We start from the raw sequence: 16097 nt of genomic DNA, 5'->3' as shown, positions 1-16097 counted from the left end.
TTACACTAGAAATCCATGCGAAAAATACAGCAAAGAAAATGTTCCACTCAATGTGGAAACTCAAAAGAGTAAAACCTTTCTTCACAAGGGAAATATTCTGCAGCCTAGTATAATCAATGGTGCTAAGCCACCTCGACTATTGCAATGCCATCTATGCAGGATGCAAAGAGCAAATCAATAAGAAACTCCAAATGGCACAAAACACAGCAGCCAGACTCATATATGGAAAAATGAAATACGAAAGCGCCAAACCCCTAAGAGAAAAACGACACTGGCTTCCACTAAAAAAACAAATTGTGTTCAAAGCTTGCACCCTGGTCCACAAAATCGTTCACGGTGAGGCCCCAATCTATATGTCAGACCTCAAAGACCTACCAACCAGGAACACAAAAATATCAGCACGCACATTCTTGAATTTCCACTACCCCAGCTGTAATAATGTCAACTAGAGTATCAGCTCTGTGTCAAGGTATGTCAAGGCAGTTGAGTCTCCTATGTTGGAGAAAGTTCCTCTTGTGATGTTGACGTATATATCGATCAGATTTCTGGAACAGTGGAGTGTCGATGCCCAGCCGGTGTGTGGGACCTCTCCCGTGACACTTTCTCTGATGTATTGATGGGCTGGGCTGAGGCTGGCTCAAGCAACCTGTAAGCCCATATAGACTGCGAATATAGTACCCCAGAAAGCAACTCCTAAAGCACAGCCCGAATCTCCTCAGGAACAGTAGGCATCGGTGTGTGAACGCAGCCTGAGTTATAGCCTGTGCAGGTGTAGCAGATCTTAAAGGCCTCAAAGGCTCTCAGTGAGAAATGACCTGGAGAGAAGGAGGAGTGGTCACTGTGGCATGAACGCTTCCCCATGCATCGAGGATGTTGATGAAGGGGAGGTATGGGTCATTGATGAGGAGTCCTTACAGTGATGTACTGAGTCCAAAGTCGGACCTTCTCTATGCTTCATTGGTGCACCCAATGTCGATGCTGATCCAGGTTCCGTGTCGAGTATCAAATCCCCTGCTATGCTCAATACAAATGCCGATGTGAACCAAAATGTTTTTCAAAATGGACTCTGCAAGGCCTTAAGTGTCCTCACTTGTATGTGAAGGCAGAGGCTACACTGTATGTCCTGGTGCTCACCAGTTGTGGGGAGTCTGTACCTGAAACAGTCTTATTGCTTTGAGTACACTTCTTAACATAGTAACATAGTAGATGACGGCAGAAAAAGACCCGCACGGTCCATCCAGTCTGCCCAACAAGACAACTCACATGTGCTACTTTTTGTGTATACCCTACTTTGATTTATATTTGTGCTCTTCAGGGCACAGACCGTATAAGTCTGCCCAGCACTATCCCCGCCTCCCAACCACCAGTCCCGCTTCCCACTACCGGCTCTGGCACAGACCGTATAAGTCTGTCCAGCACTATCCCCGCCTCCCAACCACCAGCCCCGCCTCCCGATCTTGACTAAGCTCCTGAGGATCCATTCCTTCTTCACAGGATTCCTTTATGCTTATCCCACGCATGTTTGAATTCCGTTACCGTTTTCATTTCCACCACCTCCCGCGGGACGGCATTCCAAGCATCCACTACTCTCTCCGTGAAAAAATACTTCCTGACATTTTTCTTGAGTCTGCCCCCCTTCAATCTCATTTCATGTCCTCTCGTTCTACCACCTTCCCATCTCCGGAAAAGGTTCGTTTGCGGATTAATACCTTTCAAATATTTGAACGTCTGTATCATATCACCCCTGTTTCTCCTTTACTCCAGAGTATACATGTTTAGTTCAGCAAGTCTCTCCTCATATGTCTTGTAACGCAAATCCCATACCATTCTTGTAACTTTTCTTTGCACCGCTTCAATTCTTTTTACATCCTTAACAAGATACGGCCTCCAAAACTGAACACAATACTCCAGGTGGGGCCTCACCAACGACTTATACAGGGGCATCAACACCCCCTTTCTTCTGCTGGTCACACCTCTCTCTATACAGCCTAACAACCTTCTAGCTACAGCCACCGCCTCGTCACACTGTTTTGTTGCCTTCAAATCCTCAGATACTATCACCCCAAGATCCCTCTCTCCGCTCGTACCTATCAGACTCTCCCTGCCTAACACATACATCTCCCGTGGATTTCTATTCCCTAAGTGCATCACTTTGCATTTCTTCACATTGAATTTTAATTGCCAAACCTTAGACCATTCTTCTAGCTTCCTCAGATCCTTTTTCATGTTTTCCACTTCCTCCCAGGTGTCCACTCTGTTACAGATCTCAGTATCATCCACAAATAGGCAAACTTTACCTTCTAACCCTTCGGCAATATCACTCACAAATATATTGAACAGAATCGGCCCCAGCACCGATCCATGAGGCACTCCACTACTCACCTTTCCCTCCTCCGAGCGAATTCCATTCACCACCACCCTCTGGTGTCTGTCCGTCAACCAGTTCCTAATTCAGTTCACCACTTCAGGTCCTATCTTCAGCCCATCCAGTTTATTTAAGAGCCTCCTGTGGGAAACCGTGTCAAAAGCTTTGTTGAAATCTAAGTAGATTAAGTCCATAGCTCGTCCCTGATTCAATTCTCCTGTCACCCAATCAAAGAACTCAATGAGATTCGTTTGGCACGATTTCCCTTTTGTAAAACCATGTTGTCTCGGATCTTGCAACTTATTGGCTTCCACGAAATTCACTATCCTTTCCTTCAGCATCGCTTCCATTACTTTTCCAATAACCAAAGTGAGGCTTACCGGCCTGTAGTTTCCAGCTTCTTCCCTATCACCACTTTTGTGAAGAGGGACCACCTCCGCTGTTCTCCAATCCCTCGGAACCTTTCCCGTCTGCAAGGATATATGAAACAAATCTTTAAGAGGACCCGCCAAAACCTGTCTGAGCTCCCTCAATATCCTGGGGTGGATCCCATCCGGTCCCATGGCTTTGTCTACCTTTAGCTTTTCAAGTTGTTGATACACACTTTCTTCCGTGAACGGTGCTCTATCCACTTCATTCTCATTTGTACTATTTCCAGTCCATCGCGGTCCTTCTCCAGGATTTTCTTCTGTGAAAACAGAACAAAAGTATCTATTTAGCAAATTTGCTTTTTCTTCATCATTATCCACATAGCGGTTCGCAGTATCTTTTAGTCTCACAATTCCCTTTTTAGTCATTCTTCTTTCACTAATATACCTGAAGAAATTTTTGTCACCCCTTCTTACATTTCTAGCCATTTGTTCTTCCGCTTTTGCCAGTCGTATCTCTTTCTTGGCTTCTTTCAGTTTCATACGGTATTCCTCCATGTGTTCCTTTTCTTGAGTTTTTCTGTATTTCTGGAACGCCAACTCTTTAGCCTTTATTTTCTCAACCACTTGCTTGGAGAGCCATATCGGTTTCCTTTTTCTCTTGCTTTTATTTACTTTCCTTACATAAAGGTTCGTGGCCCTATTTATAGCTTCTTTCAGCCTGGACCACTGTCCTTCCACTTCTCGTACTTCCTCCCAGCCCATCATCTCCTTCCTCAGGTATTCCCCCATTTTACTAAAGTCAGCACGCTTGAAATCTGCCTAGATTCGTTTTGAGTGGCCGCTCTCCACTTTAGCTGTTATATCAAACCAAACCGTTTGATTGTCACTGCTGCCCAGGTGGGCACCCACTCGGATATTTGACATGCTATCCCCATTTGTGAGCACCAGATCCAGTGTCGCTCCCTCCCTCGTGGGTTCCATCACCATTTGTCTGAGCAAAACACTTTGGAAAGCATCCACGATCCCTCTACTTCTTTCCGATTCTCCCAGCAACAGCACCTCTCTCTTGCTTCCCAACTTTTGAATATCTGCGATCAGGTCTTTATCTAATGCCTCCAATTGTGTCGGAGGTCTGTAGACAACACCCATGTGGACAGAGGTTCTATCATCTCTTTTTAAGGTGATCCATATCGCTTCCTCATTTCCCCAGGGTCCCTGTCATTTCAGTCGCAGTGATATCATTCCTCACAGCACCCTCACTAACATGGAGGGAAAAAATACAGCATATGCTAGGTCAAAAGGCTGTATGCTGCCCGGGCAAAAGAAGGGATCAGAGGCCTAAAAAGGCCGAAAGTTAAAAAGTGAAAATAACTGAAAAAACAAAAGAAGAATATGAAGAAAAAAATGTCCTGAAAAAGGGAAGGCACCAAAAAGGCAAAAGTTTGATGTGCTAAGAAGAGATTAAAAAGTTAACCTCTCTCCTCCACAGAAAATGACAGACTGCTGGTCCCACACTCGTGGGAAGGCACCTGTGTGTACACGGTTGGGGCACTGCCTCAAAGATTTAAAGTGACAGTGCATTTGGCAGTGTCCGCCCTGGGCACCGTGGATGACTTTACCCATGTGTGAGATTATTATACCTGCTTGTCCTCAGAGAACAAGAGCTCCCCCTTTGCCAGCCTCATTTCCCCTCCCAATGGTCCAATCCAATCTAGTTCTTCTGTATCTCACCACTCCTTCCCCAACAGTTCCAATCTAGGATCAGCCAGTTGAACTATGCAGTGTTCCATAGCTGATGTGAGACTGAACTGAGTGGGGTTCAGAAGACTTGGGCTGCCTGGACTTATCCAGCAATGCTGGATTAACAGATCTACTATATACGAGGCCTAGAATGCACCAGTCCTTGACAAGCAGAACAGCTCATTTGGCTTTGGAAACACTGCGACTGTCCCTGCTGCCTTTAAACATGCTGTGGTCACACCTCTCCTTAAGAAGCCTTCACTCGACCCTACTTGTCCCTCTAATTACCGATCCATCGCCCTCCTTCCTTTTCTCTCCAAATTACTTGAGCGTGCTGTTCACCGCTGCTGCCTTGATTTTCTCTCCTCACATGCTATTCTTGACCCACTACAATCTGGTTTTCGCCCTCTCCACTCAACCAAAACTGCGCTTACTAAAGTCTCCAATGACCTATTACTGGCTAAATCCAGAGGTCAATATTCCATCCTCATTCTTCTTGATCTTTCCGCTGCTTTTGACACTGTCGATCACAGCATACTTCTCGATACCCTGTCCTCACTTGGATTCCAGGGCTCTGTCCTTTCCTGGTTCTCTTCCTACCTCTCCCTTCGCACCTTTAGTGTTCACTCTGGTGGATCCTCTTCTACTTCTATCCCTCTGCCTGTCGGCGTACCTCAGGGTTCTGTTCTTGGTCCCCTCTTCTTTTCTATCTACACTTCTTCCCTTGGTTCATTAATCTCATCCCATGGCTTTTCCTACCATCTCTATGCTGATGACTCCCAAATCTACCTTTCTACCCCTGATATCTCACCTTGCATCCAAACCAAAGTTTCAGCATGCTTGTCTGACATTGCTGTCTGGATGTCTCCACGTCACCTGAAATTAAATATGACCAAAACCGAGCTTCTCATTTTCCCCCCCAAACCCACCTCCCCGCTCCCCCCGTTTTCTATTTCTGTTGATGGCTCTCTCATTCTCCCTGTCTCCTCAGCTCGAAACCTTGGGGTCATCTTTGACTCTTCTCTCTCCTTCTCTGCTCATATCCAGCAGATTGCCAAGACCTGTCATTTCTTTCTTTACAACATCCGTAAAGTCCGCCCCTTTCTTTCTGAGCACTCTACCAAAACCCTCATCCACACCCTTGTCACCTCTTGTTTAGACTACTGCAATCTGCTTCTTGCTGGCCTCCCACTTAGTCACCTCTCCCCTCTGTTCAAAACTCTGCTGCCCGTCTCGTCTTCCGCCAGGGTCGCTTTACTCATACTACCCCTCTCCTCAAGACCCTTCACTGGCTCCCTATCCGTTTTCGCATCCTGTTCAAACTTCTTCTACTAACCTATAAATGTACTCACTCTGCTGCTCCCCAATATCTCTCCACACTCGTCCTTCCCTACACCCCTTCCCGTGCACTCCGCTCCATGGATAAATCCTTCTTATCTGTTCCCTTCTCCAATACTGCCAACTCCAGACTTCGCACCTTCTGTCTCGCTGCACCCTACGCCTGGAATAAACGTCCTGAGCCCCTACGTCTTGCCCCATCCTTGGCCACCTTTAAATCTAGACTGAAAGCCCACCTCTTTAACATTGCTTTTGACTCGTAACCACTCGCCTCCACCTACCCTCCTCTCTTCCTTCCCGTTCACATTAATTGATTTGATTTGCTTACTTTATTTATTTTTTGTCTATTAGATTGTAAGCTCTTTGAGCAGGGACTGTCTTTCTTCTATGTTTGTGCAGCACTGCGTATGCCTTGTAGTGCTATAGAAATGCTAAATAGTAGTAGTAGTAGTAGTAACACAGCCAGACACACTCAGTCTAGTTAGTTATATAAATCATTTATTTACGCTGGTTAAAAAAATAACCTTCAGATTAACAAACTAGTGGCATAACGTGCACTAATACCACCCTACCTCTCTGGGATACTGATACAGAGTTCAGGCAGGCACTTCTGGGGTTTGACTATACAGCAGCACCATTACCCTACACCGGTGATTCCCAAACTTGTCCCGGGAGAAACCCAGTCAGTCAGGATTTCAGATTTCCACAATGAATATTTATGAGATCATTTTTATTCACTGCTTCCTTGGTATGCAAATCTCTCACATGCATATTCAGAGTCATTCACAACCATGCTGCGAGTTTTCATTCACAGCAACCGGTTAAGTGCAAAATGTGCTCCACACCATTCGGTGCCTCGTCATCAGCTCCATGAATCTTCATCCCAGCCAGTCTAGGTCATCGTTGTCATCATCATCATCGTCATCACCAAAGAGAGGAGCAGAGGGGGGTCGGCCTTTCATACTCTGAGGGCAACAAGAGAGCAGACATTAGAATTTGATATTTAGTTGCTTACAGATAGCTGTGAGACCCTCATCCTCCTAAGAGTGGTCCCTTGCAAGTTTCATGAGAGACCTGTCTAGTAAAGCTAAAGGCTCCAACAACTACAAGTTGTAAGGATATAAAAATTCTAAAATAAGCCAGATCTAGCTGATTGCAAAGGAAGAATATTGTAGATATGCGCATAAAGAATCTACTTGAGCTCTCCCACAGTCATAGCAGGCAGCACCTTAGATATACAATGACCGAAGAATGCCCCATATGTCACTGTCTCCCATTGGTGTCCTTACACTGAATCCACCTTTGAGCAGAGGTGCATTAACCTTAGACCAGTGGCGTAGCCACAGGTGGGCCTGGGTGGACCAGGGCCCACCCACTTAGGGCTCAAGCCCACCCAACAGCGGCACACCCTTAGCTCTACTAGCTAAAGACCTCCCTCTTGGTGCCAAAAATGCTGCTCCCCACTTCAGCAGTCTGAACTTCCTAAGCTGCCCATGCTCAGTTTTCAGTGCATGCCTGCTGCAGACTGCTGAGGTGGAGAGCAGCATTTTCCTGCCAGTTGAGATTTTTTTTTTTGTAAGATAACCAGGGGGGGGGGGGGGGGGGGGGGGGAGGGGGGGAGGAAGGACACTTGGTGCCCACCCACTTCTTGTCTATGCCCATCCAAAATCCATACTCTGGCTACGCCCCTGCCTTAGACAAACTGGCAGTACACAATGGATTTTCTTGGCGTCATTTCAATTCTGGCTTTATTCCCAGGTCTTCCTCTATCTTCATACCCTTTTAGAGTGTTTTTTTTTTTTAATACAAGCCATGCGCTGTCAATAGTCCTTCAGCTACATGTGTAGTTGTCACTCTTTGCACCTATCAGTCTAACTCTTGCATGGGGCTCTTATAAGAATCAATACAGCAGTGCTCTCCCTCTTCCAATTTTACTTCAATTATTAAGTATGGGAGATGGGATATTACAAAGCGCTTTAAAGTCTTCATCCACCAAAATGTTCTGAGAGGCAAAAAGCAGCTGTTAGTTCTGTCTGCCATTTGAAATGCTGCTTTAAGAGAGCGCCTGACCAACAAGAGTCTAGGCTTATGGCAAGGTAAAAAGTACTAGAGAACCTGTATTTTAGTGTGTAAGTCGCATTGTAAAAAAACATAACAGAAAAAAGCACAGAGTCCATACCACATCTTCTTCCTCCTCTTCCCTGGAAGAAGCGTCTAACTTCAGCAGTTTAGGTGATGCCATTTTAAACAAGCCCTCATTATCACTTTCATCCTCATAAACACTAAAGAGAAATATAAAAAGGTTCACATAAGACTATCATTATAAAGTGATTGGCTGAATGAGTTGTGATTCACTCTTATGATCTAATGGGATGCAAGCTATAACTTCTTTTGCTATCATATTGATCAAATGTTGCTTAAAAAAAGCAACAAAAAAAGGGGTGGAGAGGGCCCAATGACAAGTGATCAGTCACCACACTCAAGGGTAAGATGCTCCAAAAGAAACCTTTATTTGGACCCACTTGTCATTGGGCCCTCTCCACCCCTTTTTTTGTTGCGTTTGACTGCTGTGGAGAGTGTGAACCCCACTTTGTCTTTCTGCTTAAAAAAAAGGTAATATTCTAGGATTGCTTGATCAGAATCTGTATATGCATGATAAAAATACCAGCCAGCAGCCCTCTATTACACAGGGACAGCAGTTAATATGTTTCCCTAAAATACTTCTTCAGATGGAACCTATATAGGTGAAGGAGCAGAGGGAAATTTAGGGGTTCCAGGATTAGGGTTGAACGAGGGAGCCGAGTGTGAACCTAAAAGGCAAAAGTAGAGGAGTCTACTAAGACTAGGATGCGAGGATAAAACATGTTAATATTTGTTTATTGAAATTTTTCAAATAATTACAAGCATTACAATACTTGCATAAGAAAGTTGCTTAATTAGGAACTTTTACCAAAGGAAATATTTCTCTCTGCATAAATTCCATAATTAAATCAACAAAAGTCTACAGGGGGAGTTCAAAATAGGTTAATGTTGAAGTTTAAACAAGGAAACTAAAGAAAAATATACACTTAGAGAGATTAAACGTTCGTGTGTTTAGTCCTTTATATACTTTTCAAGCACTACTAAGTGTTGGAGTTTCTACTCCAACTTCCCTTCTTGTTGCAATAAATGACTCAAGTTGGGAGGGATCATAAAACACAAATTTTTCAGAGTGGTAGGTAACTAAGCATTTGCATGGAAACTTTAGAAAAAAAGATGCTCCCAATTGAAGCGTTTCTTGTTTTTTTTTAAGTAATCTTTTCCGACGTACTTGCTTCTCCCTCGAGACATCTGGATAAACAGAAATTCTCAGTCCCTTAAAGGATTTTTCACGATTTTTGTAAAACATTTTTAATATCCAAACTTTATCTGGTGACAGAGCAACTGTCGCTACCAAAGTAGCTGATAATTTTTGTTCAGTATCTGATGTCTCTAACAGAGCCGTGACATCTAAGGGTTGATTATCTTGCAAACGTTGATTTCTAAGAGGTAAGTAGTAAACGTGCAAATGGGGGGATATTTTCCTCCCCTATCTGAAGAATCCCCTTAAAATATATTTTTAGTATTTCTCTTGGAGCAATAGAATTTAGGTAAGGAAAATGTATAAATCGAAGATTATTGCTTCTAGAGTAATTCTCTAATATCTCTGTCTTTCTTCTCAAATTAGTTAAATCTTTAAGCATAGTGTTTTGTATCTCTTGCGTTTGTTAGGTATCTTTCGCTTGTTTTTCAACTTGCGAATTTAATCATTTAACTTTTTCTTCCACACAGTCCACTTCCTGTTTGATCTTCTGAATCTGAGGAATTAACGTTTTGCCCAAATCTACTATTAATGTCCAAAGATTATCTAGTGTAACTTCTGGAGGTTTAGTTCATTGCAACATTGCAAATGAGACAGTTCCTACCTCTACTTGTTGAACAGGAATATCTGCCATATTTGAGCCATTTTCCTCCACCAACACTGCTTCAATCCCCGTGGATAACATAGCTCCCATATGATCTAATTCTGCCTCTCCTCTTCGTACTCCCACAGTCGCTTCCGAACTCAGGGTCGAAGACGCCAACTTTGGTGAGCAAGTTCCACATGGTTGAGATAGTAACATAGTAGATGACGGCAGAAAAAGACCTGCACGGTCCATCCAGTCTGCCCAACAAGACAACTCATGTGTGCTACTTTTGTGTATACCCTACTTTGATTTGTACCTGTGCTCTTCAGGGCACAGACCGTATAAAGTCTGCCCAGCACTAGCCCCGCCTCCCAACCACCAGCCCCGCCTCCCAACCACCGGCTCTGGCACAGACCGTATAAGTCTGCCCAGCACTATCCCCGCCTCCCACCACCGGCTCTGGCACAGACCGTATAAGTCTGCCCAGCGCTATCCCTGCCTCCCAACCTCCAGTCCCGCCTCCCACCACTGGCTCTGGCACAGACCGTATAAGTCTGCCCCGCACTATCCCCGCCTCCCACTACCGGCTCTGCTATCCAATCTCGGTTAAGCTCCTGAGGATCCTTTCCTTCTGAACAGGATTCCTTTATGTTTATCCCACGCATGTTTGAATTCCGTTACCGTTTTCCTCTCCACCACCTCCCGCGGGAGGGCATTCCAAGCATCCACCACTCTCTCCGTGAAGAAATACTTCCTGACATTTTTCTTGAGTCTGCCCCCCTTCAGATGGGGGGAGGTGCTCGCTCTTCAGGGCTCAATGTAACTTCCAGCTCAGGACTCTCCGGTAAGCCTTCAACTGCTACGGAGCTCGTCAACGGGCCACTCACTGACGCGTTCAGGTCCAATGCTCTCTGCAAAAAAGTATCAATCGGGCCGCTCAGAGTTGGGGTATTCAGCCGCTGAGAGGCTGGGGCAGCCGCTTTCCCCCTCCTCTTAGGCATCGCTTTTAGTAAAGGAAAATTTTCCCAGAGGGCAAACACATGTCCGCTTCACTCGGTGGCCATTTTGAACTCGTGAGGATAAAATATAAGAGAAGCAAAGATGTGCAAGGCCAAGACATGGGAGTAGCAGCTTTGCTGACCTTGCTAAGGGAAATGTGGGAAATAGGACTACTGTAGCCTACCTTCTTCCTGCCCCAACATGAAACAATCATGAACTGCAGATTTGAATGCAAAAGGAAAAAGGGGAAGATCCTGCAAAGGTTATGTTAATTTACAACCATTTCTGAGACTGCAGCACCTTAGAAAAGTGGTGCAGTCCACGGCTCTCAGCCACTTAGGTGAACCCACGTAAATGATGTTGCAATAGTCTATTTGCTCCAGAGATTACAAGTTGGGCAGAATATGGCAACTGGGGAATTAGACCTTAGGAATGGGCATCATCATTATTGCAGATCCACTAGCTGTCAAGTTTCTTTGTCTTGAGGGGAGGAAGTGACAACAATGCATAAGATGGATGCCTAAAGCTAGGTGCTCTGTCATGAGTCTGAGCAATTTACCTCCAACAAAGTTAATTATCATGAGGTGTGAACCCCCAAGAACTGGAGAAAAAGTTGAAAAGCATGGGGAGTTAAGATGGCAAAAAAAAAAAAAAAGAGGATGGAAAACTAAGTGGCTACCAAGATAGTTGAACACTTGGTGCAATGGGGCCCACGTGGTGTTGCCTGGGGAGAAGAGGAACCAGTGAGCCCAGGGCATGTGGAGCTGAATCAGGCAAAGGTGCAGATAGGAACAGAAGCTCCTTTGGACACTGCAGGCATTACTAAGATGGAGCTGATCCAAGAGGAGAGAAATAAAAGCAGAGATCTCATCAGATCACAGATTAAAGAGACAATACAAGAAATCAAAGAAGACCTTATGGACATGGTGGCATGGATCGATAATGTAGAGGCCAGTATGTGAGGACCTGCTAGTGGAGACACAGTGTGGGCTGGAGAATCTGCACACGGAATACAAGGACTTGATGAACAAAATGGAGAATCACATAAGCCGTTATGAAGTGCAGCCCCACAGGGTCCCAAATATGACAGAGTTTCAGGACGTAGCAAAGGTTGCCTATATGATTTACCACTGGCTATTAGAGGGTGAGCAGCTGACTCAGAATGATGGACTTAAACCACCAATTGAGAGGGCTTACCATTTGCTGGGCCGTGAGTAAATGGCTGACTGTGGGGACATTATTGTGTGTTACAGAATTTTATTGATAAGGAAAAGCTGCTGTGTAAAGTGTGGGAACAGGAAGCCCTGCAGTAAAAGGACTCGAAGATTGAAATATACCAGGATACACACACCTTTTGAAAGTCACTAGAGCTATGGCCTATGCTAAGTGGAAGTACAGATAAACTATCCCGTTTCAATTGCTGGTGACAGTGAGTGATGTGCTTAAAAAGTCGTCTACGATGGAAGAAGTATGGGACCTGCTTACAAAGAAAGGCATCCTGGGGCCTGCATCAGTGGGACCTCAGCCACAATGTACTGATGTGAGACGATGCTTGGTAGGGTTCCACTGTCAGAGAGTGAAGAACAATAATAAAGGCTCCAAGTGAACTGGGAGCCAGGGTACTGGTGGAGGCAAGAACTAATTGGGGGACTGCAGACTCCCTTAGCTGAATCGGCACCGCTTTTTGCTGAGGTTGTGGAGTTCATGTATAGGTGGCAAGTTGTGTGAGTGTGTGAATGCAACGTATAAGAGTGGTGAGAAGTGTGGAGTGGAGATGGCTGTGGGGGAAGGGCTGGGGTGATAAAGGTATGCCTATGAATGAATGGAATGAGTAGTGGCTCCCTACGGGGAGGGGGGAGCGGGTTGGCTTTGAGGGTGTTATGGGATCTACAGTTTTAGCGTTTGGAGTATTGAATATGGAATGGCATATATATGAGGGGGAAGAACTGACTCACAGAAGACTGCTTCCTTGGAGTGGCATAGGACATAGGTGCTTTCCCACTCAGGGCTTCTATGGAGGAGAGGGCTGGGGTTTGGGAGGTATTATGCACAGATCAGGTCTGGGGAGATGGGATAATTGATGAAATGAAAGCTTTGTGATATGTCCAGAAATCTGGAAAAGCAACACCAGCAAGTTCCTTAGGATTTTTAAATGTTTTTTCAGCTTCAATAGCCATTGCTATAACGGGTAGATCTAGGGATTTAGCAAGCAAGAAAATCTGATGAAATGAGCGGGCATTGCCGGTAATTAATCTCCCTGGCATAAACACATTTGGATGAATAACGAAGCCAATGATTGAACGTAAAGAGTTAGATTTTTGTAAATATTTTATAGTCTACAATGAGTAGAGGTATTGGTCAGAAATTGAAGACTTGCATGGGATCCTTATTGGGTTTTGGTAGAATAGTGATAAATCCTCAGAAAATCTGTTGGGGTTTTTTAATGAAGAGTCATTTTCCAGTTGTTCAAATCAGGGGCGTATCTGCGTGGGGCCACAGGGGCCTGGGCCCCCGCAGATTTCGCCCTGGCCCCCCTCCCCGCCGTCAACCCTCCCCCGCTGCTTACTTTTGCTGGCGCCGAGGTCCGACCCGCAATCTCCGTTTTTCGTCTACCTCCGTGGCCATGCTTCCAGGAAGTAACGCTGCAGTGCTGATTCGTTGAATCCAGTTCGGCGTCTGACGTCAGACGTCGAACTGGATTCAACGAATCAGCACTGCAGCGTTACTTCCTGGAAGCATGGCCACGGAGGAAGACGAAAAACGGAGATTGCGGGTCGGACCTCGGCGCCAGCAAAAGTAAGCAGCGGGGGAGGGTTGACGGCGGGGAGGGGGTGGAGAGAGGCGGCGGCGGGGGGGGGGGGGGAGGGAGGCAAAAATGTGCCCCCCCTCTCTGGCTGTGGCCCCCCCTACCGCCGGATTCCAGATACGCCCCTGGTTCAAATAAAGTGAGGAGGTTGGGAGTTAATTTACTAAATAATTTATAAAATTCGCTAGGAAGACTATCTGGTCTAGAAGCTTTCCTAGACTTTAACTGGGTAATAGAGGCTAGAATTTCTTATTCTGTTATAGGGGAATGAAGTGAATCTCTTTCTTTTGTGGCCCAAGAAGGAGAAAAGATATTATTTAGAAAATTTTGTAGCAGAGATTGGGCATATGAAGTTCTGATTGATAATGTTCTGAATAAAATTTGTGGAAAGCTTCAAGTATATCGTTTGTTTTAGTATAAGAAATATTTGGATTTTTTTGTTTTATTATAGGTATCTGTGTTTTAGTTCTTTTCCTTTTCAGATAGTTGGCAAGCATATGACTACTTCTACTACTATTTAGCATTTCTATAGCACTACAAGGCATACGTAGCGCTGCACAAACATAGTAGAAAGACAGTCCCTGATCAAAGAGCTTACAATCTAATAGACAAAAAATAAATAAAGTAAGCAAATCAAATCAATAAATGTGAACGGGAAGGAAGAGAGGAGGGTAGGTGGAGGCGAGTGGTTACAAGTGGTTACGAGTCAAATGTTAAAGAGGTGAGCTTTCAGTCTAGATTTAAAGGTGGCCAAGGATGGGGCAAGACGTAGGGGCTCAGGACGTTTATTCCAGGCGTAGGGTGCAGCGAGACAGAAGGCGCGAAGTCTGGAGTTGGCAGTAGTGGAGAAGGGAACAGATAAGAAGGATTTATCCATGGAGCGGAGTGCACGGGAAGGGGTGTAGGGAAGGACGAGTGTGGAGAGATACTGGGGAGCAGCAGAGTGAGTACATTTATAGGTTAGTAGAAGAAGTTTGAACAGGATGCGAAAACGGATAGGGAGCCAGTGAAGGGTCTTGAGGAGAGGGGTAGTATGAGTAAAGCGACCCTGGCGGAAGATGAGACGGGCAGCAGAGTTTTGAACCGACTGGAGAGGGGAGAGGTGACTAAATGGGAGGCCAGCAAGAAGCAGATTGCAGTAGTCTAAATGAGAGGTGACAAGGGTGTGGATGAGGGTTTTGGTAGAGTGCTCGGAAAGAAAGGGGCGGATTTTACGGATGTTGTAAAGAAAGAAAAACTACATTTATTCTGTTCAGCATATTGGGACTGATTGCGAATAAAGATCTCATGGCCAGCTTTTATACTCCATATTCTATTATATTTGTATTTGGTTTGATACATGGAGTTGAGTGTGTTTGGATTAGGAGATGCAATATATTGTTGTTCCGATAATTTTAGTTCATTCTCCAATTCTGTGAGGTGTTTATATCTTTCTTTATTTTGATGTGCAGAGATGGCAATGAACTCTCCTCTTATAGTGGCCTTGAAAGCTTCCCAAATTGTGATTTGGTTTATATGTTGGGATCTTGTAAACGGGCAAAGAGATCAATAGTTGCACTTTTAACTCTGTTCTTCTAATTATCATCCATTAATAATAGACTGTTAAGCAGTGTTTTTTGTAGAAAAAAAGGTGCCGGTACTCATTACGGGCGGGGTCAACACATATGGCTCCACCCCTATGATAGCCACACCCACGTTAGCCACACCCCTTATACCAGCTATGGCGCATATAAACAGACATCATTGAAAATATTATACTAGTATAGGAGAAAAAAATAATGTGATTTTTTTTCATCAGAAATAATTTCTGTAAGCTGTTACAGCTCCAGTATACCCAGTACAAAATAAGACAGCAGATGTAAATTCTCAAATTGGATATATTTTAAACACTAAAATGAAAATAAAATGATTTTTTCTACCTTTATTGTCTGGTGACTTTGTTTTTCTATCCATCCCAGTCTCTGATTCTGCTGCTCTCTATCTGTTCCCTTAACTCCGTTTCCTGAGCTTCCTTTCCATTTATTTCTTTACTTTCCTCCTTTCTTCTTCATTTCTTGCCATACATCCATAAGTAAAAGCTGGGTCCTCCAAAGAACAAGTAGGGTTTGTGCGGAATAGACAATCAACACAAAACATGCGTAAGCTCTTGCTGGCTATGGCCACCTGTTATGAAAGAAAGACACCCGCGCTGGTAGTGAGCCTAGATGCCGAAAAGGCATTCGACCAAGTACACTGGGACTACCTATTCTACACATTAGAACATATGGGGTTTGCCGGGTGGTACTTGGAGGCCATTAGGGCCTTGTATAACGGACCACAGGCCAGTGTATTGGTCAATGGCCTGAAAGAACAAGAATTTGTAATTCAGAGAGGTACGAGACAGGGCTGCCCCCTTTCCCCATTACTGTTTGTGATTAGAACCTTTACTATGTACCTTGGTAGGAGACGGGAAGGTAGAAAGGGTCCATGTTGGGGACCACTGTGTTAAAGTGCTGGCATATGCAGACGATCTCCTACTGACATTGCTTCACCCACGGAGGTCGGTCCCGACA

At 44.8% G+C, this 16097-nt stretch overlaps 1 protein-coding gene across 2 annotated transcripts in view; it reads right to left on the bottom strand.

Annotated features, from left to right (window-relative positions):
* Positions 1-6324: 6324 nt before the first annotated feature.
* The window catches only part of FKBP15 (FKBP prolyl isomerase 15), a 1277056-nt gene continuing 1267283 nt past the window's right edge, over positions 6325-16097 (bottom strand). For both annotated transcript variants that reach the window (XM_030206543.1, XM_030206544.1), the window contains 2 exons: positions 7994-8096; positions 6325-6779 (listed from right to left, as the gene is read on the bottom strand). In XM_030206543.1, the coding sequence (XP_030062403.1) occupies positions 6693-6779; positions 7994-8096 (190 nt within the window). In that variant the 3' untranslated portion in view covers positions 6325-6692. The remainder of the gene's footprint in view (positions 6780-7993; positions 8097-16097) is intronic.

This window comes from Microcaecilia unicolor, chromosome 6, assembly GCF_901765095.1.
Source record: "Microcaecilia unicolor chromosome 6, aMicUni1.1, whole genome shotgun sequence".
Lineage (NCBI taxonomy): Eukaryota > Metazoa > Chordata > Amphibia > Gymnophiona > Siphonopidae > Microcaecilia > Microcaecilia unicolor.
This window is presented reverse-complemented; position numbering and strand designations above follow the sequence as displayed.